Source organism: Pagrus pagrus (assembly GCF_965226575.1).
Source record: "Pagrus pagrus genome assembly, chromosome: 11".
Lineage (NCBI taxonomy): Eukaryota > Metazoa > Chordata > Actinopteri > Spariformes > Sparidae > Pagrus > Pagrus pagrus.
The window spans coordinates 24351104-24378319 of record NC_140195.1 but is presented as its reverse complement, the minus strand read 5'-3'; the positions used below and the strand labels follow the sequence as shown (position 1 = coordinate 24378319).

The 27216-nt window shown below is 40.7% G+C and overlaps 2 protein-coding genes across 7 annotated transcripts in view; both read left to right on the top strand.

Moving 5' to 3' along the window:
- Positions 1–704: 704 nt before the first annotated feature.
- On the top strand, positions 705–5962 carry ubiad1 (UbiA prenyltransferase domain containing 1). Of its 2 annotated transcripts, none has more exons than XM_084367563.1 (3): positions 705–892; positions 2062–2680; positions 4994–5962. In XM_084367563.1, exons 2-3 carry the CDS (start codon positions 2119–2121, stop codon positions 5479–5481), a joined length of 1050 nt encoding a protein of 349 aa, XP_084223689.1. In that variant the 5' UTR covers positions 705–892; positions 2062–2118; the 3' UTR covers positions 5482–5962. The 2 variants fall into 2 exon arrangements, with proteins under 2 accessions (XP_084223689.1, XP_084223690.1); XM_084367564.1 differs by lacking the exon at positions 705–892 and adding an exon at positions 1218–1391.
- Positions 5963–7628: 1666 nt separating this feature from the next.
- The window catches only part of mib2 (MIB E3 ubiquitin protein ligase 2), a 44922-nt gene continuing 25334 nt past the window's right edge, over positions 7629–27216 (top strand). The window contains exons 1-3 of one of the 5 annotated variants that reach the window (XM_084366654.1): positions 7629–7765; positions 21014–21412; positions 22788–22959. In XM_084366654.1, the coding sequence (XP_084222780.1) occupies positions 21190–21412; positions 22788–22959 (395 nt within the window). In that variant the 5' untranslated portion in view covers positions 7629–7765; positions 21014–21189. Of the gene's footprint in view, positions 7766–8811; positions 8980–13975; positions 14079–16613; positions 16762–20704; positions 20772–21013; positions 21413–22787; positions 22960–27216 lie in introns of those variants that run through there. The other 4 variants (XM_084366652.1, XM_084366651.1, XM_084366653.1 and 1 more) reach the window with 4 other exon arrangements.

The window sequence follows — 27216 nt, the reverse complement described above, 5'->3', positions numbered from 1 at the left end:
CATACATCCCTTTTCCCAAATTTCTTTTTTGGGGGTCACAAACATTTGCCTGGTTTGCCTCTCCTGATGGTGGGCCTCTGTGTGAATGTCATGGAGCGGTTCACTCTGATGGTTAAAGCTGATATCTCAGCCACCTGTTATCTCAGTAAATTAACTAAATAATTAACTGCAGTTATGGCCATTCTTGGCTTCGTACAAATGGCCCTTTATGGACCTATTTAACTATAAAAATATGAACTGTGATCTGTGGTGACTAAAAAACATTTTTATCATTGCCAGAATTAATTACTTAAAAAGAATAATGTAATTCTAACCCCTAACCTTGACCATAACCGTATTAAAAATATAATGCACGAATTACAGAAAGCCATTGTTATCTGCAATCTGCCAAGAAACTATTCTAATTAATTTAGGTTCAGTGTAAATTGTGTAATTTTTTTGTGTTAGTCCATTTTTCATATTGTGCCTGAAATAATAATACATAATAACAATAATAATAATACTAATTATACTTCTACTACTACTACTACTACTACCACTACTACTACCGCTACTACTACTACTACTACTACTACTACTACTAATTATAATAATAATAATAACAAAACATTTTATTTATATAGCACTCTTCATGTTCGTAGGACTAAATCGGTAGTCGGAACCATTGTACCGCATGCGGTTTCTTCGACCTTTGTGCGCTGTTGCACTTCTGGAGGAGGAAATGGCGACCGTTAGGTGCAGCTGGGTTTACAGTAGCCAACCAGTCAAGTACCCTCGAAGTTGACACGTAAGCTACCCAACAGCCTCTCACCGTAAAAGGCTCAGCGGGCTCAGAACTATGTTTTTAAGCGGAGAGAAGCCCAGTTTGTGTCGGATGGTGAAGACGTAACAGGTAAAAGCTGCTGTCAGACATTTCCTCCCCTCTGTCCCTATTAGCTCGGTGGCTAGCCAGTTAGCTTTAATCCCATAATCTCAGTAGTTAGCTTGAGGCTGTCTGTCCCTCCCGCCTGAGGTGCCCTTAACCGGGTGGCGAGTGTGTTGCTCTCCCCCGAAAGTAGTTTCTCCAGTATTTGAGTGTTTTTTTTATCTTACGAAATGCCACGTGTATTGGCAAACTAAAGTACTGTCCAGTGTTGGTTCAGTTTCGAAACCGCCCACTCAACTTCTATTCAAAGTGGCTGCCGGCACCGTTACTGTAACTGCCGCTGCTCGACCGTTACCTGTGTGACAGAGGTCCTGCTTTCATCTGCTGCAGCAACAACCGTCAGCATGCAGTTAATAATCATACTTAGTTTACTTTGTGAAAGAAGTTAGAGTCTGCAAATCTGGGAATAGTCTTAAATTGTCTGGATTAAACAAAGAAGAGAAGAATCCAGGGACTATATGAAAATGTAAGACCGAACTGTGGATATCTATAAGGAAGGCAATTATACATTCCCAAGTAGGGCAGAGTATCTTTAAAAGTCGTAAAGGTGCAAAATGTAAGAATTTTAGTTTGAAACATTAAACAGCGTGTTAAGAAAGAACAGTTTTGACGTTATGTCAAAGATTTCTATGTGTTGTGTCGAAGAGATATTTTTTGAAGTTGGCATGCTGCAGGCATAACTGAGCTAGCAAGTTAACAGCAGCTACAGTCATGGATGTGTATACAGTAAGCAGCAGTAAGCAGTTACGCTGGTGATATGCTGCCCCAATTTATCTGGAGCATGAATTCAAGTTGGCCAGTTCTTATGTATTCCACCTTTTAACATAATGTTATCACCTGTGATAACTGAGCCTTTGTATGCCAACACTATACTTCCTCAATAACTTTAGTATTATGTAAACATGACGTAACCCTGTTTTATGTAACAAAATATGCCAAACTCCTGAAAGTATCTGTGTTGATCAAATACGGTTACCTATAAATGCAACAGGCACATTTCTATCAGTCCTCAAAGTATTGGAGTTTGCGCCTCAGCCTTATTTTATATAGGATTTTTCTAGCATGTATCAAGGCTGTGCTGTGTTTCGCACTGTCAACTGTCTTGTAATTTTGCTGACCTGCTTTTCCTGCTGCAGGAACACCAGGCTCTGAAATTGGGAACATTGCTGGAACTGTAGACCCCTCGCAGAGGAATGGCCAAAGAGCAGAGACAAAGCAGGGCAGAGACATTTGTGCTGGCTGGATCAAATGGTCACAACGGCCAACAATGGCAGACTGGTTTGAATAACTTGGTTAGTCACTCTCCTGGCACTAACCACACGTCGAGGATGGCCCGCGTTGCTTCAGATGTGAGACAAAAGTGCGCGGCCTACGTGCTGGCGCTGAGACCGTGGAGCTTCAGCGCCTCGCTCACGCCGGTGGCCCTCGGCAGTGCACTGGCATACAAACTGGATGGCTCCGTGGACTTGGTCATCCTGATGGTGTGCGCGGTGGCTGTCCTCGTAGTCCACGGGGCAGGCAACCTTGTAAACACCTACTATGACTTCTCCAAAGGGATTGACCACAAGAAGAGTGATGATAGGACTCTTGTGGATGAAATCTTGGCACCGCAGGATGTTGTTATGTTCGGAGCATTGTTGTACTCTTTAGGGTGCTTGTGTGCCACTCTGCTCTACTTCCTGTCCACGCTTAGACTGGAGCACCTAGCTCTTATTTACTTCGGGGGACTCTCCAGCTCGTTTTTATACACTGGAGGTGAGTGAAATATCAACTTCACCACACACACACACACACACACACACACACACACACACACTTGTTAGGTTTAAGATGCACTCTGCAACACTGCATGCTAGTGGCTCCAGGTGCCAGCAAAAGGTTGGTGTTGTAAAAATAGGTACAGCACATTCATGTTTACCATTGTGGTCACTCTGTCATGTGTTTATACCGAAGGACAAAAAACAAACACTGGTAAGGACATCTTTCATTGGTCAGTTTATACAAAAGAGAAAGTGTCTCACTTACCACGTGTGGTATCCAGCAAGGCAAATATGATTTGAATAAGGATTTACATGTCATGGTTTTGAGATAATAAAACGTTTCGTCCACTACTAGAAAAAAGCGGAGATGATTTTCACTTTTGCTGCTCAAAGCACTGAAATGTTACATGTGAAACACTCTGCAGCAGTCTTGTCTTTGTCTTTGTGGCAAATGTTTCTGAACACCTGCACACATAAAACTCAAACTACTGCATGGCTAGATAGTAAGTAAGAAAGAGTTAATACTTTTACATTTGACACATGCTGTCAGCAGCAACAGCTCCTACCAACTGAGCTACAGTGTGTTGGGATTTTGGTGAACTGGCCCTTTTAAGGCAGTATGACATTGATGTGTTACATTCCTAAATGAGGTGAGGTGCGTTTCTGAAAGCGTCTCAAATGTTGATTCATCACTCCCTACGGATGGAGAAGTATATAGAATTTAGTATGAAAAAACAGAGAGAATCCTGCAGCTTGTTTTAATGATTTCTGTTGCAGCGTTACTGTGTGATTCAGACTAAAATTGTGTTGGTGTGTCTTTACCTAATTAATGTTATCCTGATAAAGATTCATGAAAAGGTAGGGCTAGGCGATATTGCCAGAATATATTATCAGATTAATTTGGGGCTTGGTGACAAAATACATTTTTGGTAAATCATCAGTAAGGAATGACTGAGAAGTTAAAGGCAAGTATTGGAACAATAGGATAATAACAGAATATTTCACAGTTGAACAAGAAACAAATGTGTCTAAAATTTTATCAGAACACTGAAACAGGAAACTTGAATTATCCAAGGCATCTTTTTCTTCATCATAATCTCTAAAAAGTAGTTTTAATATGAAATGCATATTGAACAACATATAAGCCGATACTGATAGCTTTGATATGCCAATATCAGCTAATAATTTAGATTGGTCGGGCCGCCCCATGAGCTTAGTTGGTAGAGTGTACATCCCACTGACAGAGGCTGTGTCCTTGCTGCAGCGGCACAGGGCTCAAGTCCGATCTGTGGCCCTTTGTCATTTCCCCTCTCTCTCATTCCTGTTTCCTGTCACACTTCAAGCTCCCCTATCCAATAAAGTCATTAAAAAGGAAATGATAATAATAATGATAAAAAGAAAATAATACAGTAGGTGGCACTTTTTACAGTTTGTTTGCAACAAGCACAGCATGTTATACACGTTCTACAAGGGTTGTGAAAGTATGAGTTTTAATGCAATAGGTAGAAATAACCCATCTTTGCTCACTAAATCTGAACCTTTCTTACCCTCAGGTGTGCATAAACTCCAGGTTAGGACTTCTTTTTAAAATAAAAAAATGTAAAGAAGATATATCGTCTCATATCATGATAACGGTATAACGTTGATATATTGCCCAGCCCTAGTAAAAAAAATCATTATAGCAGAACTCCACCATCACTGATACTCATAGTTCACTATGTTCACGTCATGGTTAGTTCTACTCATCCTGTGAAAACAGTGCTTCAGGTTTCTTCTGTGGTTCTGGAGAAACTTCTGTGAAAATAATAACCCTGATGATGTAGTCAGGCTTGTCTGAGCAAAACCTTGTGTTCACCAGGCAGAATGAAAAGATATTTGTTGCATTTTGGGAAATGTAGGATCCAGTGTTTTTTTAGTTTGACCCATACTGATGACTGCATGTCAGGATATCAAAGTCGCTTCAGAATTGATTGGGTCCATTGTTTTTTTTAGAACTCTATTGTCCCAAAACTTGAATGCAATACTTTCTTGCTGGGATACTCCTTTTAATTATTAGCACACTCAGTCAAAAACCTATTAATGTTAATTAATATTAATAGTAATCAGTATAGCTCTCACCCATATTTGTACTTGTATTAGTGATTGTTCAGAGTTTGCCTTTGAGATTCAGTACATCACTCATTTGGAACCAGAGATTGAATGAAACAGTGAAAACAGGCTATACTTACTGTACTTTCAGGATTTAATTGCACTGCGTAAACAACCACTGAAAAAGTTAAATGTATCTTCTGTTTACTCTTTCCTTCAGGCATTGGCCTCAAGTACGTGGCCCTGGGAGACGTGGTAATCCTCATCACCTTCGGCCCGCTGGCAGTCATGTTTGCCCACGCGGTGCAGGTCGGCTACCTGTCGGTGCTCCCGCTGGTGTACGCCGTCCCGCTGGCCCTGAACACAGAAGCCATCCTCCACAGCAACAACACTAGAGACATGGACTCTGACAAGCAGGCGGGCATCGTCACCCTGGCCATCCTCGTAGGCCCCACTCTGTCTTACGTCCTCTACAACCTCCTGCTATTCGTCCCCTATGTGCTCTTCTGCATCCTCGCCACCCGTTACACCATCAGCATGGCGCTGCCTCTGCTCACGCTGCCCATGGCCTTCCCCCTGGAGAAGCAGTTCCGTAGCAGGTGCTACGCCAAGATCCCCCAGAAGACGGCCAAGCTCAACCTTCTAATGGGACTTTTCTACGTGTTCGGGATTATTCTGGCACCTCCTGGCAGCTTGCCGTTACTGTGAATAATTAGCTTTGATATTTGACATTTTGTTGGTTCAATACAGACTAGTTTATGTACCTCTTTGAATTTGTACGATGCAATCTGAGGGCTTTCACCAGCTTTAATTTATTGTCTAATTTATACGTTTAACAGAGATTTAGTTGAGGTTCTCCTCTGTGACACTGAAGGCATAATCAGATATTTTTTCAGTATTAAGCCTGTTGTAATGTGTTGGTTAAAGTAAGAGTTGTTGGTGTCAGTTGTAGAGGTAGGTGACATTTTTATCATACAAGGACAGACAATAAACCTACAGTGGCCATATTTGTTGTTCTTTTCAAGACACAACACTGACACCTAAAATTATCAATAAACCGTTATGCTCATATTCTCAACATTGTTCTCTATGTATGGTACATACTGTTAATTTGTTCATTGTGGTTCTTTTTTTTTTTGGAGAGCCAAATAGTATTTCATTGGATTGTAATAAAACTCACAGATTCTGATGGCTGATGTACCATGTCTTTATTTTGAATCAAAGCTGAAGTGGTTTCCTACCAGCCTAAACAAATACGACAGTACAATATAACATGCAAAGTGAGCAGTTTGATGTTAAATATTGGTTTCAAGACAAATGAATGAACAGTGTTGATTTACATGGTTAATAGAATATTAACCATATATTCAAAATATGTAAAAACACTGAGGTTTCATTTAAGGTTATATTCAAAATGTGGCAGCTAAATGGCTGTCACACAGGTGAGATGACTGAGACATTTTAAAGAGGACCCTATGAATAAGAAAATATTCTTATTGTTGAACCAAAATTGTAGGACCTAATTTCAGTCATGTTAAATATAACCTGTAACGTGATGGCCAACGTGCCACCCTGTTTCTGTAAAACGCATACTGTAAAATAATATTGATGAATGATTATGAAAGGTCAGTCACTGCATCTGTAAGGGTTTAATTTAAGGAACACTAAGTTTGTGTAGCAAAGTATTCATCAGCAGGGGGCGGTATTGGACAACCATTGAGCCAACATGCACAGTAACCTTCACAAGCTTTGTGTAATACCTGTAAAATGCAGTGTTGACATGGTCAGAAATGTTAGTGCAACTGGTCTAATTACTTGCACAATTACTTGCTCTTAAAATGTACAATAGTACATTTAATGTACATCTGCAACACTTTGATATGGCTGTATACCACAGCTGTAGCACAACTTTTCATTAGACCTTTATTATTTGTTCTAGATCTTTGGGTTGTTGTCTTTTTTAATGTACTGACACATACAGCATATGGTTGTTTATGCCATCTCGTGTTATCTTTCAGAAACTATTTAAAGAGGGTTTTAAAGAAAAAGAGCAGAAAGCACAGACAAATTAACAGCTTTTACAGTATGTACTTGTGTAATCGTTTAATCTGATTTAATATTCTTATTATAGTTACATTGTTTGAGTACATTAACTCCCAAACACTTTAGTAGGGTTTTAGTGAGAAGCTTCATTTTAATAATGACCTGACTTCTCACTGCATCTTTGGAAGTGCTTCTGTTCCACCCACAGCCTTAAGACATGTTAGGGGGGATTAATTAGAAATTGCCACTCCCATGTTGTAAATATTGTTAATGGTTTAATTAAAATCCTAATACACAAGTTCACATCAGCTTTTGACTGTGTTTCAGAATATACATTATATTATCATGATCATATTGTGAAATTAAATAGCAGCTATGTTATTATAAAGTACAGTCATGCAATTGTTTAATCATCTTTGCAGGCATGAAATGAATGGATCACTTTGTTAATTCACCATGATGAGAAATGAGAAGGAGGACACACATCACGCCTGAGGCATGAGCCAGCTAAATGGCTGACTGTTGAAGGCCCCCCCGAGACTTTGGGACTTCTGACATCTTTCTGTGCTGTTGTTTTTGTATTGCGCTGAAAATGCATACGCAGCAAAAATCTACCTCCGCTACGTTTGTAACACTGGTTAAGCAAGTTAATTTAACAATAATGAAAAGCATAAGCACGTCTATCTGACTATATGTTTCCTTTTTTTCTTCGACTGGGTTACTTGAAACCAAACGTCGTTGAATTCAGGAAATGTTTATTACGAGGAGCACGTGAAGGCAGCATTCATAGTGACGTAACACATGGGCGTGTTGTCATGGCTGTGTGCTGCAAAACCTTTCAATATAGTAAATACTTATTTGCCCTAAAACAGGCCATGTCAGCGTTGGTGGTGGACAGCGACATGGAATATTATTTAACAGCAAAGTAAACATTCTTGACAGAGGTCCGGTAAGTAGCTACACCACGAAAGACGTTGTTTTTTATACCAATAAAGGATAACCAAACATGAGTTAGCTAGCTAGCGTCAACGTTGTACAAGCTAGTAGTACGCACAATCCTACCACCTTGTTATAAATCCACGCAGAATTCAGTTCATAGTTTAGCCAATTTAATGTGACACTGATTGTTGTTATGTGTTATAGCATATTGCTGGCTAATGATGCATTTGCATGGAGCGCTTCACTTCTATAGAGATCCATCACAGCCAGTTAATTCGCCTGTCAGAAAATATTCCTCAGTCAAAATATCGCTAACGTTATATTATGTTGGGCGATGGGAAGCAGCTTGAGCCGGTTATTAACGTTTGTTGGTAATCTTAGGAACTGACATCATCTATAACAAAAAATACTGGTGGTAATATGTTTGCCGATTGAACCGGTGCGTTTCATGTAACGGTTTGTCAAAAGTCCCTCTTCTTTATATCGTATAAGTGTCATTCGCAGTAAGCAATACAATTAAATCGGCAAATTATGAACGAGGTTTGGTGGTGACGCTGCGTGCACATGAGTGAACAGACAGCTGCTGGGTTTGTGCTTGAGTAGCAAGTAAGCTAACTTCCGTTAGCTGACTAGTGGGGTGTCATGGTTGTGTTACAGTATTAGTTACCTGTCAGCCAAGTTGTCAGCCTGTACTTCACATTGTGTTTTGTTCTTCACAACTGTCACCTAACTCGAGCTGAAAAAGTCAGGATTATGGGAGTTTAAAGGACACACTTGAACCCCTTCATCTGGCACTGTTAAAGATATAATTGCATGCAGTTGTTTCCTGAGTCTGGCGGTATTGTGCTGAACTGACATGTGTTAGGGACATGTCAGTATTCTGTATTAAGTGCTGTAGCTGGTAAACGAGACCTAACCCTTCACACCTGTCATGTTTCTGCTCATTTGGTGCTGGTGAAGCAGAGCCCAGCTGCAGCTGCCACATTGGAGCTGCAAGTGATCAGCCAGGATTGCTCTCAGCCACACCTACTCCAGAGCTCAGTCAACTGCTGTTTCTTTGTCTTGTTGCTCCTTATTTGCTCAACAAATCTTAATCACAATAATCAAGCTTGAAATACTTAGTGGCTTACAACACAGAAATTATTACTGCTCCAGAGAAACTGAAGTGATCAGTTGATTGCAATTGAGAAGAAATGGGGGAAGTATTATGTGGAAATTCTCAAGGTAAGACTTTTTTGTGTCTCTTCTGGTACTTGTGTGCTTGGTCTCTACATGGACATTTTCCCAATTCTTCCGAGCATGTTTCTTTTTAGCAGTTAAAGACTGAAAGACATAAATCTACATAATTTCTCCTGACTCTGTGTCTAGAGCATGTTCTATCTTTCATACAGTTATGCACACCATAACTATAGGCTCAAGTTAATAAGTAGCTAGTGGATAATAGCAAATGTTTGAATGAGGAATGCTAACATTGTTTACATGCCACTTGTCAAACATACCATGTGCTTATTAAGGGAATAATTGGACTAAATATTTACAGAAAAAGACATTCCTGGCTAACAGACTGGCTTGATATTCAGATATGGGTCTTGACACTAGCTGTCACCAGAGTACAGTAACAATTTTCGCAGAAAAAAGTATGGTTAGCCACAGGCCAAAACCAATGTTTTTTGACTGGGATTGCAGAAAGCAGAGTAACCACTTTCTTCAGATTGTTCTGTTTTCCAGGTGAACCTAGAACCCAGATTTAAAAAAAGTTGTGACGCTGTCTAACACATTTAAAAGAGAATGTGTACATTTTCCAATAAACACTCAATTAAAAACTGTTTTTTCAAGCAAGGACGGATTGAGGTTCACATGATTGTCCACATTGGCTCAGGAACACTTTTACAAATCATTGATGGTAAACACAGTTTGTTTGGAAATTATTTCAAGCATAATGTAAGCATTGTTATTGTTATTATTATTATTACTTATTATTCGTTTTTAAAGCATTTTTATCACACCACATCACCTACTATTTTGGAATCGGGTTAGTAATTCCTTTTGGGGTGGAAAAGCCTCTTGAAATAGTTTCAAGGTCACTCAAGCACTCTTATGAAACTAAAATGAAATATTGTTTTCGAAGATTGGAGATTAAAATCTTAGTTGACAACCAGTACTGTTACTTTATTATACAATAAGTATATCTACTTGATGACACTGATTGAGCAGTATTATGTTGTAAAATGAAACCAGTAGAAACAGAGATATCTCCTTGTTATTCCAAGCATTCTTCATCTCTTTCAAAACCTGGTGCTTTACCCACAATGCAACGAGCAACTGAGTCACATCACTCGCGGCAGTTTATCAGAATACATGCAGCTTCCTCTGGAGCCACAAAAACGGCTTTGTACTACTATCTCACATAAGCAGTAAAGTTGGTGGAGTTGCCCTTTAAAGCCTGCCTTCTACCAGCACAGTCAGTCTTACACTGTGGATGAATGAGCTGCTGATTTCTGCCTGTTTGTTAGGCAACATGATGATATAGGCTACTATATACACTGAGACGAGAACAGATGGTTTTGATTTATACCTAGATATCTAGCCTATTCATTTATTTGGCGGACTATGTTGGAACAGAATGAGCTGGACTGCTGCATGACCAAAGTACGTTAGCAGTAATTATAGATCAATGTGATATGCATTGATTTGACAGGTATCTGATTCTGCTGAAATAGGACATTCCCATCCTGTAGTTTTGTCTATAATCAGTTGCCCAATTAAAATTTCCAGAAAAGGCACCGTATATTGATCAAAATAAAGAAAAAGCCCCGAGCTTTGCCTGCTTTACATTTGACACCAGTTAAAATAAGTGAGACTGCCATTTGTTTACAGTTTTCCTACCAGGATCTTCCCAGCTTGACTGTGGATTGAGACTAACAGCCGTCTGGCCACAAGCCAGTCCTGTTAATAGTTACTAAGATGACAGTCTGAGTTGCAAATGTAGCGTGCTGTCCTGAGAGAGTCAGCACCTTTGAGTCATCCAGTTTGATTTAGATTTGATTTTGATCTTTGTGAGAATATTTGGTGCTAATGGCAGCAGTTTGAGTGGATCCAGTAAGAATATGTACAGTTGAAGCAGCAGGTCCAGAATAGGAAGCTTGGATTAGTGTTGTTGATAAGTGAGGTAAAGGGTCACATACCATGATAGTCAGGTGTGAAATCACTACGCATAGATGATATGGGCTTTATCCTGTGCAGTAAGGATGGGTAGCTCATGTAGTCCAGGTCAGAGTACACAGGACAGGAATGGAGCTGAGTGTTTGAGGAGCTGCTACAATGATTGGCTGATCAGGTACACCTCACAGTTCTATCCCAGCATGCAACAAGCCCATATTTCAGCAGTCCTCTCAGTCTGATGACTGCCATATTCATGTGTATAAGTGTGCGTGTGTGTGTGTGTGTGTCACTGTCTATTGAAAGAGGGGCTGTGTGAATGAAAGCTTCCTTTTATATGGACCAATAAGTCTATTACATGAACAGCAGCAGCTTTGTTTACAAGATGGGAGAGCGGTGTAATGAACTGCATTATAAGCCTGTGCCTCAACCACTTCCTAAGCTCCCATTAATTCATTGGTTATTCATGTCATGGCAACACCAGCTGTACGTTCACGTGTGTGCGCCAGCATAAACAGAATGGCGTTTTGGCTGGCTTTTGGAACCATATTGTCAATGTCTCCCACAGCTGTGGTCACATTGAAGAGCATTGTTCAAGGCTAGGAAAGCATTGGGACAGACAGACACACACACAGACACACACACACACAGACACACACACACACACACACACACACACACACACACACACACACACACATACACACACATACACACACATACACATCTTCCTCTTCCCTTCTTTCTGTGCGAGCCTGGAGGAGACTGTGGTGTTGCCAGCTCACCAGCAGCGGTTGCTTAAACCAGTTTGCGACTAAAAATGAGGATCATGGCAGGTGCCCATTCATCAAATTCTCCTCCAACCCCACCCCTTTTTTCTCCCCCTCCCAAAACACCCTACCAAAAAAAAAAATAACAACACCCAGACCCTCCCCCCGAATCGTACCTCCCCTCCCCCCTCCCCTCTGTCCTGTGCCTGTCTGCTCATTGGCAGCAGAGCGAATAGTGTCCCCGCGGGCTATGAAAGAGAGGGCCGTGCATCCTTATGTGGAGCTTGGTGCGCATGTGTTCGTGCATATTGATCAGTAAACACAGTGTGTCGGCTTCACACGCGTGTTGCTGGTGCTCACGTCCCCGCTGATGGAATATAGCATCAGAGGAGTCCTATGCGGAGCAAAGCCCATTGGCCTGTTTTCATGCAGGAGCAGGGGAACGTCAACCTGAATGCAGCGCTCGTCGCACAGCCGCTCTCCCTGGCCATCCTCCTCCCTCTCCTCCTCTCCTCTCCTCCTCCACGGTGGTAATCCTTGCTGACACAACGCACAAAGGACTAAATACTTGCTGCATCCTCCAGCAGCAGGACTCTCTCTTCTGCCTCCTCCAGCTCTGATCCTCGTCAGCCTGGCTGTTCGCCTGTACAGCAGGATGCTGTTTCTGTAAGACTGCCTGCGACTGTATATCACATTTCTGGAATACCGGCCTGGCTGCCCTCCTCCTCCGCCCCCTGTATCCCCTCCTCCTCTACCTCTTCCTCGGCCGGTTCATTCAGGGAGCGCATCAGCACAGGGCTTCAGCCCTGAGGAGGCGTATTTTTTTTTTTTTTACCTCGTAGGAAGCCGGTAGGACCACTGGTAGCAATTTTTTTTTATTTTCACCATCTGATGTGTTTATGTAGCAGGAGGTAGGAGCTGCTTCCTTTTTGTCGGTCTCTCTATTCACTCTGCTGCACATCAGTGTACCAACAGGTAAAGCAGCCAAACAGGATATGCTTTATTTATCAGCTGATGCTGTTTCAGTCCTGTCTGTTTGGGTAATGCTCGCACGCCTTTCTTGTGAGAAATCCAGGTGATGATGCTGTTCATGTTTTAAGGTAGAGCAGTTTTCTTCCTGTCAGTTTGAATAAGAAGACGAAATAAGAATAGCCCTACAGTGTCTTCTTCTTCAAAACAAACATGGCTGCTTTTGTTTTCATCTGGCTATCATAGTGGACAAATGTGCTGGAATACACTGTTGTTCACACATGTGCAAAGACGACACGCGTGCAGCCGGATTGCATCCATGGCCATGCTACTACAATTTGTGCCACATGTCATTGCAGTAGTAAAGCTAGTAGACGTGCTCAGCAGGCTGGCAGACATCTGGCTTGCCTGGTTGCTCTTATCACTGGTGATGATCAAAAAATTGTTGACCTGCAGAGGCTCTATCTCAATAATCTGATCAAGTAGTGTTGGGATTTATTGTGAGGATTCTTGACTGCCGATAGTCAAATCGTAGCATGTTTAGTGCTCAGGTTAGATGTATATGAGTTAATTAGAAGTAGCTATTATAACACAGGGTACTTGTCACTCATAGACAGTTGCTATGGGGCTGTGAGGATCAGTAACAGAGGGATTTTAATCATATAGTTTAAGTGTAGGATTCATTCAAGGAGGGTGACTGTGTTTCCGAGAAAACTGTAGTGTTTTTCATGTCAAGCACTGATGAAATGATCCTATCCTGGCTGCCGAGATAAGATTGATTGATTTGTTTGTTTTAGATGAAGTTAGGACAAATTGGGTTCGAGGGCGTAGCAATGTGGCAACATGTGACCCAATATTGAATTTGAAAAATATGTGTGACTTGAGGCGTAGGCCTGGACTGATGGAGCCCATCAGCTTGATCTTTGACACTTGGGTGATTCTAGCCTGTTTTACCAGACAAAAGCCTTAGCAAACACCAGAAATGGTCAAAGCTTCCCTGCAGTACTGATCATGTGACGTTACAATGCCCCATTACACAAAGTAATGTATTTGGCTGAAACCCAGTCCCCTGCTCTTGTGTAAGTTATTTCTTTACACTACTCAGCTAGTATCCCTTTTTTCAGATAAGGCATTCAGCTTGTCCAGTCCTTGAGCAACATCTGTCAGAAAAAAATCAAGCAAGCAGAGGAGAAAAGAACCACATGTTCCAAAACAAAGAGCAAAGTTCACACCAAACCAAATACTAAGAAAAGGCCAGAAAGGGTTTACTCCCCTGTTAGTAGGATTACTGCATCATAGCACTCAGAATTCAGATGGTCCTGCTGGTTGACCTGGGATAATAGCAGAGCAGAGCTTGTGGTGTCACGGCACGCTGGAATCATACAGCTGCCGACATGTTCAAAAGTGGGCTGAAGATCATGGGGAGTGAGTATGATAATCCACTATAATTTGATGTGATAATCTCAGCACAGTGTCATCAGATGTACAGTATGTGTTCTCAGGGAATATGGTTTGCTGTGGTAGAGTTTTTGTAAAAGGCTCCAGGGATGAAGTTTGCTGAGAGGAACAATCCTGCTGGTATCAAGTTGCTTTTTAGATCTGTTGTTGCAGCCATTTTTACACCCAGTGAAGCTTGATATGTAGTATGAATCCATTATTCAGTTTAGGGCTGTGATTTTTTTCATTATCAGTTGATTTGCTGATATCCACAATTAAGCCATTGATTGAAACTGAGAAATGCTGATTGCACTTTCCAGAGCCCAAAGTACCATCTTTCAAATTTCTTCTTTTGTCAGAGCAACAGTCACCCAAAGGCTCTCAATTCACTGTCACTGAATTGATAAACTGATCATTAAAATGGTTGGTGATAAGATTTCTTTTGATTGACTAATCGATCCATTGACTTATTGCCACAGCTCTAATTCAGTCCAATTTTGTCAGAATAGATTGACAGACAACGCCTCTACTCAAAAAACGAACAACATTTCATTTTAGACATTTATTATATATTTTTAACTATTTTCTTACTATTTTCCCTTGTTCTGTTGAACCTAAAACTTTGGTTTAGGGAGAGGCCTGACATGGAAAATCTAGAGTCTTATTTTAGGCCTGTCACCCACTCTAGAGAAATCTTTGTAAATGTGTTGTTTACTCAGGGTCCTTATTGATTTTCCCCAAAGTCCTCTGGCCACCAGATGTGTCCGACTTGAACCAGTTTCAGCAGGTTTTCACTCATTTCTGATATTAAAGCTGAGGAGGCTGAAGTCATAGGTCGCTGTGTGTAGATTTCACTTTGCTAAGCATTCGGGTCCAGTGGCAGTGATATGAAAAACCCAGCATAGGCAAACAGCCTCTTCTTATTAGACATTAGAACAAGGATATAAGCCGGTCAGAGCACGTGTCACAGGATATACAGGTCTTTGCTGCTTCTCACAGTAGCACGTATCTGATGGCACTGGGTCCGCCAATAATAATACTCCTGACTCATTTTTCATTTTGAAGCTGCTCAGGGGTTATCATCAGTGTGCTGATCTAGTTCTGCCTGTATGTTGGGTAAATAATTTAAAATATGCTATTTCTGCTCAGCGAAACATCCATGTCTGAAGATAGTTTTACAGATGGTTCTGAAATATTTTGTTTGATCACGTCAACCAGACGGTCAGTCTCAGAGGAGACGAACAACATGCTGCCACAGATCTGCTGTCTCACTTCCTCCTGCCTCCTTTGAGGTTCTGATCACGTGGGATCCCAATCCAATTGTAACACTTCATTTGACAGCATCTACCAGCGTTATGCTACATTTTACACCGTGTGGTCCTTGGTCACATTTGAGAGGAAGTGTGCTAATGTGGCTTACATCACAAAGGCGGTTTGCTGTAGATGAGGTGGTGCAGTACCTCAGTTGCACATGAGCCTTAAGATCTCACAGTGTGTCTCCTGATTGCACACTATACAATCACTCTAGCTGTGTTTTTAATATATAGTGCATTCATAATAGAGCCTGACAGATACTTGATTTTTAGGGCAGATACCGATGCTGATATGAAGGAGTAAAATATTGCGATATCATTGTATCGGCCAGTATGCACACACTTTTTGCAATGATTCCTAACATATTATTATCAAACACTTGTGACAAAGATATGTAATAGGATGTTACACAGTTTATTGTCTAAAATGACAACAGTGCACTGACATGGTAAAGTTTAATGGGGATGTAGTAATTATAAATCACCCCAGGAGACTTCTTTCTGCATTATTATCCCTAAAAAACATTTTCATATCGGTGCACAATGGGCTACATGCATGCTGATACTGATATATCTGTGATAGGCCAATATATCGGCCGGGCTCTGATTTATAGTTTTTAATGATCGCAAAAATGTAAAATGATATCACAGTTACATTGTCACTGTTTGTTGATGTTTTAAATGCTATGTGAGGTGGTTAAAAAAAGCTTTCAAGTTGAACCTTCAGTAGCACAATAAACCTCTTCATGGTCATTACATAATATTGCTGAGCAATTTTTGACTGTGTGCATTTGTTTATGGTGGTGTGTTTATTTGTGTTGTGGCCAAACGGCTGTCTGGTTGTTTATGTGAAGGAGGTTGACGTTGCCCTCCCAGATTGGCCCTCAGCAGTGTTGTATGACTGAAGCCAGCCCATCTGTTATTGCAGGCACCGAGCTGTAATCCTGCCTGTTTTAGGCCTCAGTCTATCTATAAACTATGATTTTTCCAATCATTATGATTTCAACTTCCTGTATAGCTACAATATCTAAACCAGCTGACTGTGTCCAGGTCAAATAAGTCATTTTGCACACTTCTATTTGACATTTGGACACTGATGTAGTAAAAAGTGTGACTTAATGCCTTCTTTAAGACAACTGTTGATTATTATTTGGTATTATTATTGGTAATGGTTGTTGTTGTCTTCATTGCAGCATCTTGGTTATCGCAGAGATTTTAGGTTCAGCTTTTCCTGCGCTCCTGTCAGTGAACTAGTAAACAATCCGAACAAATTTCGCCATCAAGTCCATCGGCTCAGTCGTGGAGTTTGGCCTGCTGGTCCCTGCAGATAACATTACACACGAGAACACAAGATATGTGTAAGTAAACATTGAAGTGTAAATACAAAAACTGCAGTTGGAGTACACAATGTTCATATGTGTTTTTTCAGTGTAGAACACACTGAATGTTTTTCACATCTGAAATCTTTCTAAATACTTCCTAAAGCTGTGCTTCTAAAACTTTATTAAAAATCGCATTGACAGGTTTCGATCGGTATAGCTTGCATGTTCTTTCCATGATGGTTGCTGAGTTGTGATTTTCAAAGCTAGAGAGGCTGCTTTACTTCACACATTAGCGGTCCCAAATTTCAAGAAGAGGTAATAGCTTTGTCGGTACGTAGTAATCCCTCACTTCTGTTTTGGGATTCACTCTTTATTTTCTGGCAGTGGCCATCTGTCAACACCAAAAAATCTCGTGCATTGGGATTTAAGAAGATGAGAGTGTTTTTTTACTAAATATTTGTGCCAAGTGCAGCTTGAAGTGTGTTTTCACACTTTTTTCTGGAGTGTGCATTTGTGAGTGGTGTTGCTCTTGTAGAGCCCACAGTAAGAAATGGTAGGAGCTGGTTATGTAGGTGGAGTCATCCCCTGAATCCCCCTATTGCCGCGTCTACTCGTCAGTACCAGTCCTGGTCTATTTAATAATGATAAGATATCAGCGTGCTAAGCTTGATTTCTCTCTGGAACAGCACAATGTGGGGGCTGCAGGGTGTGAGGCGGTGGGTAGGAGAACAGTTTAAAATGTAGGTGGTAGGTTGAGTTTGTTTTTTTTCTCTCTCTCTGTCTACAAAACATTTCCTCGAACCAGAATACTAGATTGTAGGCCTGCTCTACTGCAATATTTGAAGTAATGCTCTTTCTCCTCCCCAGGTTTCAGTGTGGCGCAATTTAGGTCAGTTTATTGGATTAATCATTATTGTATTCTCCGTTATTGAAACATCTACTCTGCATTTTTTACATCCTTTCACACCCAGAATGCTGCAAGCTGCGTCAAAGCTGTCCACTGTCTGTGACAGCTCCTCTGTTTGCACGCTGAAATGTCAGATCATTGGCTGGGACATTATTTCAAAACATAAAAGAGGCTAAGCTGTCACTTTGGACAGAAAATTGAGTGTAAGCAGCCTGCTTTCCCTCCTTTGATCCCTACATCCCATATGTTTTCGTGCTTAACCAGATGCCTTTTAATACCAAAATGACATTGTAATCTCGATAAGCGTGCAAGTGTAATCTCAGAGCCACAGTACAGACATCTGTCTGCCCTATTATTGAAAGTTTTTTTGTTTTTTTTAACCAAACCCTGTGACTGTACTATCAGGCTTTTAATGCTAAAAAACATACTGGGTGAAAATTCACAGATAAATGGAAGGTATTTGGTGAGTTTACGACTATATTCACACAAATGTGGATAGACTTTAGAACAACGTTTGTTGAAAGTTTTCGGTCTACGCTAGCATTTATAGATCATTGACTGAATATTTGCTGTCCTAAGAAGACACTCTCAGTCTCTTCTTTGCCATTCCACTTTAGATTAATGTTGGGTGTAAACATGCAAATGATGGATTACCACCACCATCTGCTAAGGAATGTGCTCAGATGTATAGACTTGTTTGACAAACATGGCACTTGATTTCAGGGTTAGCGCTGTTCTGTGACTTTAGACTAAATCTACACATACAGCATAGGTTACAATCACATCATACATGTGTGTGTGTTACTGATTTGTCATTCTGCTTCTTTTAAGTCTTTTTACTGTACAAGTAAAAAAATAATGATTTGATTGAGGGTCATAAATGCTACCGACACTCATGGTAACTCCCGGGCTGATGTCTTCTTAATGTTGCTGGAAAGTGGACGTTGGTTTTTATGTTTGGAAAAGTTATCACAATCATGTGAGGCCTCCCTCGGTATTACTATTCCTATGGGGTGTTAATACACAGCAGGGCCTGTCGGTCTGAGTCTGTCTGTGCATTAGCCGTGTTTAACATTACTAAAATAAGTATTTCACTGCTGGAAAGATGGCCCTTGCATAACACTGGGCTGTCAGAGAAAAAGGGCTGTGGTATTCATTTTTGCTTAAAAGGTAGAAAACCTACAACAATCAGAATGCACTGGACCACCAAAGAGGATGATGGCTGACGTCCTGCAAGTTAGTTCTTGTGTTTCGCTCGTCATCCAGTTTTATACAGGAAACAGTATGGAGGCCAGCTGGTGACAAACAATATGGTATTACAAAGAAAAAGAATACTAAAAAATGTTTATGAAAACATTGCCCAGTGCCCAGTTTTACCCAGAGTTCTTTCAGCCTCTGTTTTCACTATACTGGAACGATACTGTGGCCACTTATGGTTCACAATCTTTCTCTGTTGCAAGTAAACGGTCCACTTAAATGTTTCTAAAAGCATTTTAGATCAGAAATGGGCAGTGTAGTAAAAAAATCTTGGTAAACTATTCATCAGCACTGCCTATTTTTTACATTTTGATTTGAGATTGGAGGTCTGACTCTGCTCTTTGTGTCCATGGATGCGTACAAGTACAAGTGCATCTGTGCAATGTGTACAACCTCCTAAAATCTGCCAGATGATGCGTTTTGAGTCAAGACTTTAGGGCTCTGGGTGATCGCAAAAAAGAGAGAAGTTTACCATTATTCATTGGCTTATACTATAACAATTGTAGTGATACAAAGCTGGTTGAAAATCATCAGTTCCTGTTTAAGAGAGATTATTTATCGTCCTAGCTCCTGTCTGTTTAGGGCCCCACTCCCGAATACCCAGTCCGGTTGGTCAGCTCGCACACACCTGAGCCACGACCGCTCACCGCGTTTTGTCATGTTTTCAGCTTCCAGTGTGCTTCACCTTTATTGTGAATATAGGCAGAAATGTGTGGCATGGTGACGTAGTGTGATATCAAGAAGTCACAGAATTAAAGGCGGGACTACTGACGAGGCGTTTCAGGCACCTCAGGAGCAGTGTTTTCTGTGGGAGAGAGGAGCTAGTGCTGACTTTGGGATTTTTAACTTTCAAGATCTTTTACATGCAAGAGAAACTACTCAATATAAAACACTGAAGGAAAGGGAACAAACAACAAAGCATTATAGGTGTCCGTTAAACACTGTTTTAGGAAAGGAACATAAACACAGGCACACAACCACAGTGTGCATTCTGTGGGCTGTTATTTAAAGCTGTTGTACATATGGATAAATGCTACACACTGTCCTTCAATTTTACAAGACTGCAGTTTTCCTTTTCTGCAACCTCATAAAGATTCTTTTGTTGTCTGATTAGACAGAAATAGCACTGCAGTATCAACAAGGAGTGCTTTAAATGTGTTTTGAATCTTGGATGTGATTGGATGTCTGCTGATGGTCATGCTACTCAGCAATAGTTCATATCTATATTGCTGACTCAAGCTGCCACATAAATGCTGCTTCCTTCCTTAGTTCTTGTTTCTAGCACCCAGTGGCATTCATTCAGAAACACTGGAGTCATCAGTCGAGGGTGTGAATGCGTGAGATCTTCTTTGCCTGTCCTTGTGATGAGCGTTTAACTATTTCATGTCTTCTTGAGATAACTTCAGGATTTCAGCTGTGGGTTTTAGCATTAACAATGGACGCCTGAGATGTGTTCATGTTAGCTGCTACATGAGCACTTTTTACCCTTTGTTATTGGTAAATGGCTACCACTTGAGATGTTTGCTTCTTGATGAAGAATGGGAGTTTAAACTTTTTGTCCAGTAGTCCAAACTCTTGTAGTAAGACTGGATATGCAGTTTACATGTTTACAAAGATTACTAGCTACTACTTAAGATTACTAGCATTGGTGAGGTTTAAGTAGTTTAGGACATGAATAAAGCCAATAGACTGTCCTGCTAAAGATCTAAGTGTGTGTGTGTGTGTTTGTGTGTGTCAGGTCAGGGCTTGATTAGCGCAGCAGGGCGTAGCAGTTGTGCCCAGCTGCTCTCTCCAGAAGCATGCCATGATACACAGCAAGGCCTCCAGTGAATGATCCACCAGCAAAGAGCAAAACACTGCTCTGAAGTTAATGAGACATATGGTGTGTTGCTTTTAGAGTCCCTCAGCAGCCACTGACAGACATGTCATCAGACAACACACTGGCTGTGTGATTTCCTTGTTTAAAAGCAGTGGGATGAATGCAAAAGTCTCTACAAGTTGGCAAGGATGAGCTGTTACTTATGTTTCGTATTGATTAGATAAAAGAAGATGCCAGTATTCTAACTTTGTTCCACTCTTCATTTTTCAGTCTTCTCATTGAATTGTATGTTCTCTAACCTCCAGTCACCCCTGATCTGTTCCCGGAAACATCCCTGGTGCCGTCACTGACTGCAATATCGTCGGCGCGAGCCACTTCCATCCCTCATAAGCCCCGGAGGCGCAGCAGCAGCGGAACTGACAGCGCTGCCAGGCCCCGGCCGTTGCGCTCAGCCCCCAGGCCAGGCCCCAGCAGAGGCAGCATGGAGGTGGGCATGCGCGTGGTGCGTGGCCTGGACTGGAAATGGGGTAACCAGGATGACGGCGAGGGCCACGTGGGCACCGTGGTGGAGATTGGGCGGCAGGGCAGCACCACCACGCCAGACAAGACAGTGGTGGTACAGTGGGACAGCGGGACACGAACCAACTACCGCACAGGCTACCAGGGTTCCTTCGACCTGCTGCTTTATGATAATGCTCAAATTGGTAAGCACACTCTAAATCATCATCTGGTCAACTAGAGCTAGTTCAATATGAGTGGCAATATGGTTATGATACCTAGGTTAAATATGATACCAAAACGATACTTTAAAAAAACATTTAAGTCCAAAACTAGCTAAATAATTATGCATATATAAAAGTGTGACCAAGAATTTAATAATTGAGTTTCTGGTAGCCCGTACCATCAAGACAAAGTGTGTCTTTAACACCCACAGATATTTGCCTTGTACTGAAAAATTCTCATCATTGAGTCATTAGTTGTATAGTGGGCTAAAATGGCTTTTGACGTAGTCTTTAAAAAAAAAAAGTCTTAAATAAGATTATTTTTCATGTGAAGAAAGTTAGATTACATTTGTTTCCAACATTTGTATGATTGAATTTGTGCTCTTAACAGAATGAAGGGCTGAATGACTTTAAAACAGTTCCGTTTTTTTTTTAATAATGAAGATTTGATTGTTTTCCTGGCACAAAAGGGGGAATTAATAACAATAAAGATTAAAATAAACTGCAACAAAAAAAAAGGTACCTGCATCAGCTATCAGCCATATTGTTATTTTAAACATCGGTATCTGTATTGGCCCAGGATTTCACAAAAGGAAAAAAAGGCATACCTAATAAGTGTGATTCACATCAGTGTTTCAATTAAATTAGTTTGCAGCTGCCCGCATGCCCTTGATCAACCTTAAAATGTGGTCAGCACGGAGAACATTTTCCCTGACCTGAACAGTCATCATCATCTTTGGTCTTAACAGAAGTTCACTTTCTACACAAATTAAAGGCCTTAAACACACACATTTTTTTTGAAAAGCGGCCTCCACGTGTTTATCTTTAATATTTGGGCCTGTTTGCCATTGTGGTGGCTCGTGCAGCTTTCACAAGCTCATTTTGAATGAGCGTGATACAGTAAAGACTATCTCTCATCGTCAGCCATCCAGCTCTATTTTGGACTTGAATGACACACACATTAACGCAGGACTCATTAGCATTTTGCTCCATTTAAAGCGACATTTTTCTGCCTCAGAAGCTTGCCCTTCAATTAATGGAGCGAATGAAGAGGAGGAGAAGAGATGAGGAGCTAAGGGGGTGGGGATATTTTTGTCATGCTGTTTGTGCCTCAGTTCTTCTCCATCTCATATTATTAGCCTTTGTGATAAGTTACATTGGTAAGGACATGACATATGCCTTGTATGCTTCAGTGACTTGCATATAGGAGATATGTAGTAGAATAGTACTTGCATCCTGTGATACAAGACATGATAAGTCCCTCAGAATTAGTTTTTCTTTGCACCAAAATACAATAGAAACAGCAACCTCAGGCATGTCAGTAACTTTTCTTGAACTACCTGTCCTTCCCCTCCAGGTGTGCGCCACTCCAACATCATCTGCGACAGCTGCAAGAAGCATGGCATCATGGGAATGCGGTGGAAATGCAAAGTGTGCTTTGACTATGACCTGTGCACCCAGTGTTACATGAACAACAAGCACGACCTGAGCCACGCTTTCGAGCGATACGAGACGGCACACTCCCAGCCGTGAGTACAGCGCTACCACCTGCCCTGCAACAATTGATTGTCTGTTAAATTAATAATGGCGTTGTCCAGCACAGTGCCTCTGTTTGACCAGCTTGCTCTGTTCAAATCCTGTTCCGCTCATAGGAAGTGAGACCTTATCAGTGTTGTTTCCTCCAATTAACTTTCATTAGTCTGGTGTCTGTCTATACAGGCCTACAGGTCCAGGCAGGTCTAGGCTTTTTACAGCACTGTCATCTTGTTTGACCCTTTTGTTCAAGTCTGTTTGCTTTGCTGAGTTTCTGCTGGTAAACTAATATATTTCCTGGTTCAGTTACCTGGCCAGATATTATGAGGGTTTATTTTCAAAATAAAGTCTTTTCTTAAGTCATTGCTTTATTTTGAAGGGATTGCACAGAGCCAAAAGAAGAGCAGAGAGGTTGTCTTTGTTCTGTCTGCTTTTTGTTGTGCATTTTCCTTTTCAAAACTTTCACCCAATAGCCATTGTTCTCTGTGGTTGAATTAGGATTCATTTTATTTCATTCCAGCCAACAGAAAAATTACCAGCTATAGCTTGAGATTGTTGAAATATATCGTAAATAATGTTTGATAACACAAAAGCGGCTCCGGAAATTTGTGCCACATTTGTGCCGTGAAAGTTTCTGCATGTTGAGTCAGCTCAGGCAAACCACACTTGTCCTCGCTGTGGATAAATGTTTACTTAGCCGATTCCAAGTGTCCTATGTATCCATATTTACTGGAGTGACTTCTCCCTTCAGAATCCACTCTTCTGCATCAGTTCACAGTAAAGCTCCAAACCGCTTCAGGCACTGTCTGAATGTCAGCTGGATGGCCTGTTCTCATTTTAACGAGGTGATATGTATGACCCAGATTTCTTCTATAGTTTAGCCTGGTCCAGGTCCAACACTGTTCCGTTCATTTTCCGTTAATGAATGGTGCGAACAGGGGTGAGATTCATGACTTGTGACGCTTAACTTCAATTTGGGCACATCTTCAGGTTAAGGTAAGATAAGACAAGGTTCAAGAGTTCAGTTCGTATTTGGTTTAGTTTTGCAGCAGTGGAACAAAGTTATTATTACACACCTAGCTCCAAATGTTGACCTGGTCATATCTCTGCCGCTTTCATTTTCGCTTCCTGTTGTCCTTTTCTGTGATCACTTTCTAACTAGACATCTTAATTCAAGTCTGTTTTTGGATTTAGGTTGAGTCCTCTTGGTAATGGACCATTTTGACTCTAATGGTTGGGATTAGAATGGACCTGCATACCATTCACAGATTCAGACCACAGACCACAGATTTGGGCTTTTAGTGAAACCTGGCCCCTGCCAGTGAGTCAAAATAGTGCAGTAATCATTTAGTCTTCTGACAGTAACTGGAATCTCATTTCGTCTCCCACCTCAGTTTCTCTTCTGAGGTATTGATTTGTCATTGAGGCCTAATGTTGTTTGGCTCAGCAGTGCCCTTCATTAAGGTGTTTATGTGACCCTCGAAACAGGCCTCTGCCTCTCATCTGTGCACACTGAACAATGCATTTGTTCTCACTGACACTGAATTTTTATATATATATATATATAGTATACAACTTCCTAATCATTTATAAAATAGTACACAATTTGTGTTTTAGCATGCCTAAAATGATCAACTCTATGAACTGAAATATTATGATGAGATGTGTTTGATCATTGTTGATATTGGTTAGAAATAGGCACTGTGAAATACAGCAACCTGCCTTTGTGGATAAATGTGTCAAATACTGCTATGAGACTATGAGCATCCACAACTTTAATCTGAGTTTATTTAAAGGTTGTTTGTGACACCAACATCTGAGTGAGACATGGCTAAACCCGGAAAACTAAAAATAAGTCAAAAGAAAGACTTTGGTTTGAGACACTTTTGTATTTAAACGTGTAATACTCAGTGTTACTGTAAGAATTTACTGTTGTTCGGTAGTCTTGAGGAATTTTATAGTTTTAAATGTATGACATTGGGGTCACATTTGAAGTAAAGGTAAAAAGTGGATTAACTTGCAGTTACAGTTTTGGTAAGCACAAAATACTTTGTAATTAATCATTTAAAATGCCAATTAAAAACAACTTAATGAATGTTTCATATAAATAAAAACATCTATTTTATATAAAACTAGAGAATGAAAAACAAGTGTAGATACCTTGAGACTCACTGCTACATTTCTTAGAATGAGGCAGCCAAGGGTGTCACTTTGTGTTGAAAAGGGGGACATAAGGCCTCAGATGAAGAGTAATTTCTTTAAACATATGCGATTTTAGGCAATGTAATGTGGGGATCAGTATGAGGTCAGAGTAGATGATTATGGCAGGAAAAAAACTGGGCATAGCCTAGGCTACTACAGAGATATGGGAAGATGTCCACAGCCACCCCAATGTACATGATGCCTATGGGGGCAACTGTTGCTCAGGAGATGTAGCAGGTCGTCAACTAATCTCTGGATTGGTGGTTTGAGGTTTGATCCCCAGCTCCTCCATATGTTGAATTGTCCTTGCGTAAGAGACTGAACCCTCCTGGCCCAGCCCAGTGTGAATGGACAAATGAGAGGCCAATGGTTGCACACTTTGTCTCCTAAGGTAGAAAAACACTGTGTAAGTGAAGTCCATTTACTATATAAATGGATGACTACAGCCTTTCAAAATGCTGGCATCCCTGTAATTAGTTTCACCACTCTGAATGATATTGAGAAAATGGAGCTCCATTCAAGACCATGGTCTGCAACACTTCTGAATGGATCAACGTCACTGATAACACACTGGGCCTGTCTCTATAATGCCTCTTAGGGAGATTATTTTAATGGAGTCTGAAATATGAATGCTATATTAATGTTCATAAGTAGCATGAAACACTTGAGACTCAGCTGAAGACTGTGTGAATGAAATCTTCATCACCAGTCCAACTTAGGTAGAGAGTATTTATGCAGAAGCTTTTGCAGTTGGTTACGTGGTCATTATTGAGTACTATTGTGTACAAGTGTTCAAGGTCCATATTTGGTTAAACAGCAGTGTTATGAACTCATTTAGACAGACTTTGTTCCACTACGTTTTCCAATCATTCCTTTGATTTCCCAACACATGTCCTATTTGCAATTATACACAAGCCTGAGGTGAAATTGTAATGAAATTCCAGCTGTTAGCAAACATATTTTGCTCAAGTATTAAATATCAGAGAACAAATTAGTTTTTGGAGTTTTACAATGTGGTTTTAAAGTAGATTGAAATTTAACTGACAGGTTCAACCTTTCTTGAAGCTGTAGACCATGGATGAAATTGAATCTTAATTACAAATATTAAATACGGTTTGTAATTATTCTTTGTGTTTTTTTAAGATAAGTCAAAGTTTTTTTTGATTACTAATCAAAGATCTGTTTGTTTGCACGTTGGATCAAATATTAGTTTTTCATTAAAATGTTGTAGTTGATCTACTCTATTTAAATAGCTGTCACTTCATAGTGAGTGTTGAGCTTGCCTGGTCGTGATGAAGAAACGAGAGTGTCTGCAAATTATATACTGTACATAATCAAAAGAGACTTTGATCAATCTATTTAACAGTTTGCTACTACTCATATGAACATGATATTTTCTGTTGAGTTGACAACATTCAGTCTTTGCCTGCTCTCTTAATCCATTTATTAAAGCCGTCTTCACATAATCTCAGTGAAAATGGATTGCGATTGTTTCTCAGCAGTGGGACAGAGTGTACATCAGGGAGAACATCACATGAAAGTCACTTCTTTTCTCATCAGATGAATGAAATGAAGAAGCACTCTAAACTATGTGCTGCCAAACACACAGTACTTCTTTATTTCCAGACAACACTGACCCATATTCCACTGACAGCATTTCAAAAGACTAATTTATTATCTGGCAGTCATGGGACACACTTGATATTTGCCTGGAAAAGGCCGTTTAGCTTGGTTCCATTGTGAGTGGCAATGCTTGTTGTACTAGCAGTGATTTAAGTAAAGAGACTAGGGTTTGAGCTCAGCATAGTTGAGCAGGGCTCCTTTCATGTGGACCAAACATGTGTGAGGGCTTAATGGCATCTCAAGCAGGGTAGATCTATTTGTAGTTTACAGAAACACTTCAGGCAGAAACTTTATGTGTGTCCTGAGGGGACAATGGGAAGGTGTCAACACTATAAACTGCTGCAGCGTGCTGACACTCGAGCTGTACCATCATAAACATGGTGTGAGACCTGAGCCGGATGTACTGTACACGAGTGTTCCATTGTAAT

What these genes read in the sequence shown, in the direction of transcription:
- ubiad1 (XM_084367563.1), top strand. Translation starts at nt 2,119, where the DNA reads ATGGCCAAAGAGCAGAGACAAAGCAGGGCAGAGACATTTGTGCTGGCT. An exon ending in CTCGTTTTTATACACTGGAG is followed by an intron (nt 2,681 to 4,993) that starts GTGAGTGAAATA and finishes TCTTTCCTTCAG; the next exon opens with GCATTGGCCTCAAGTACGTG.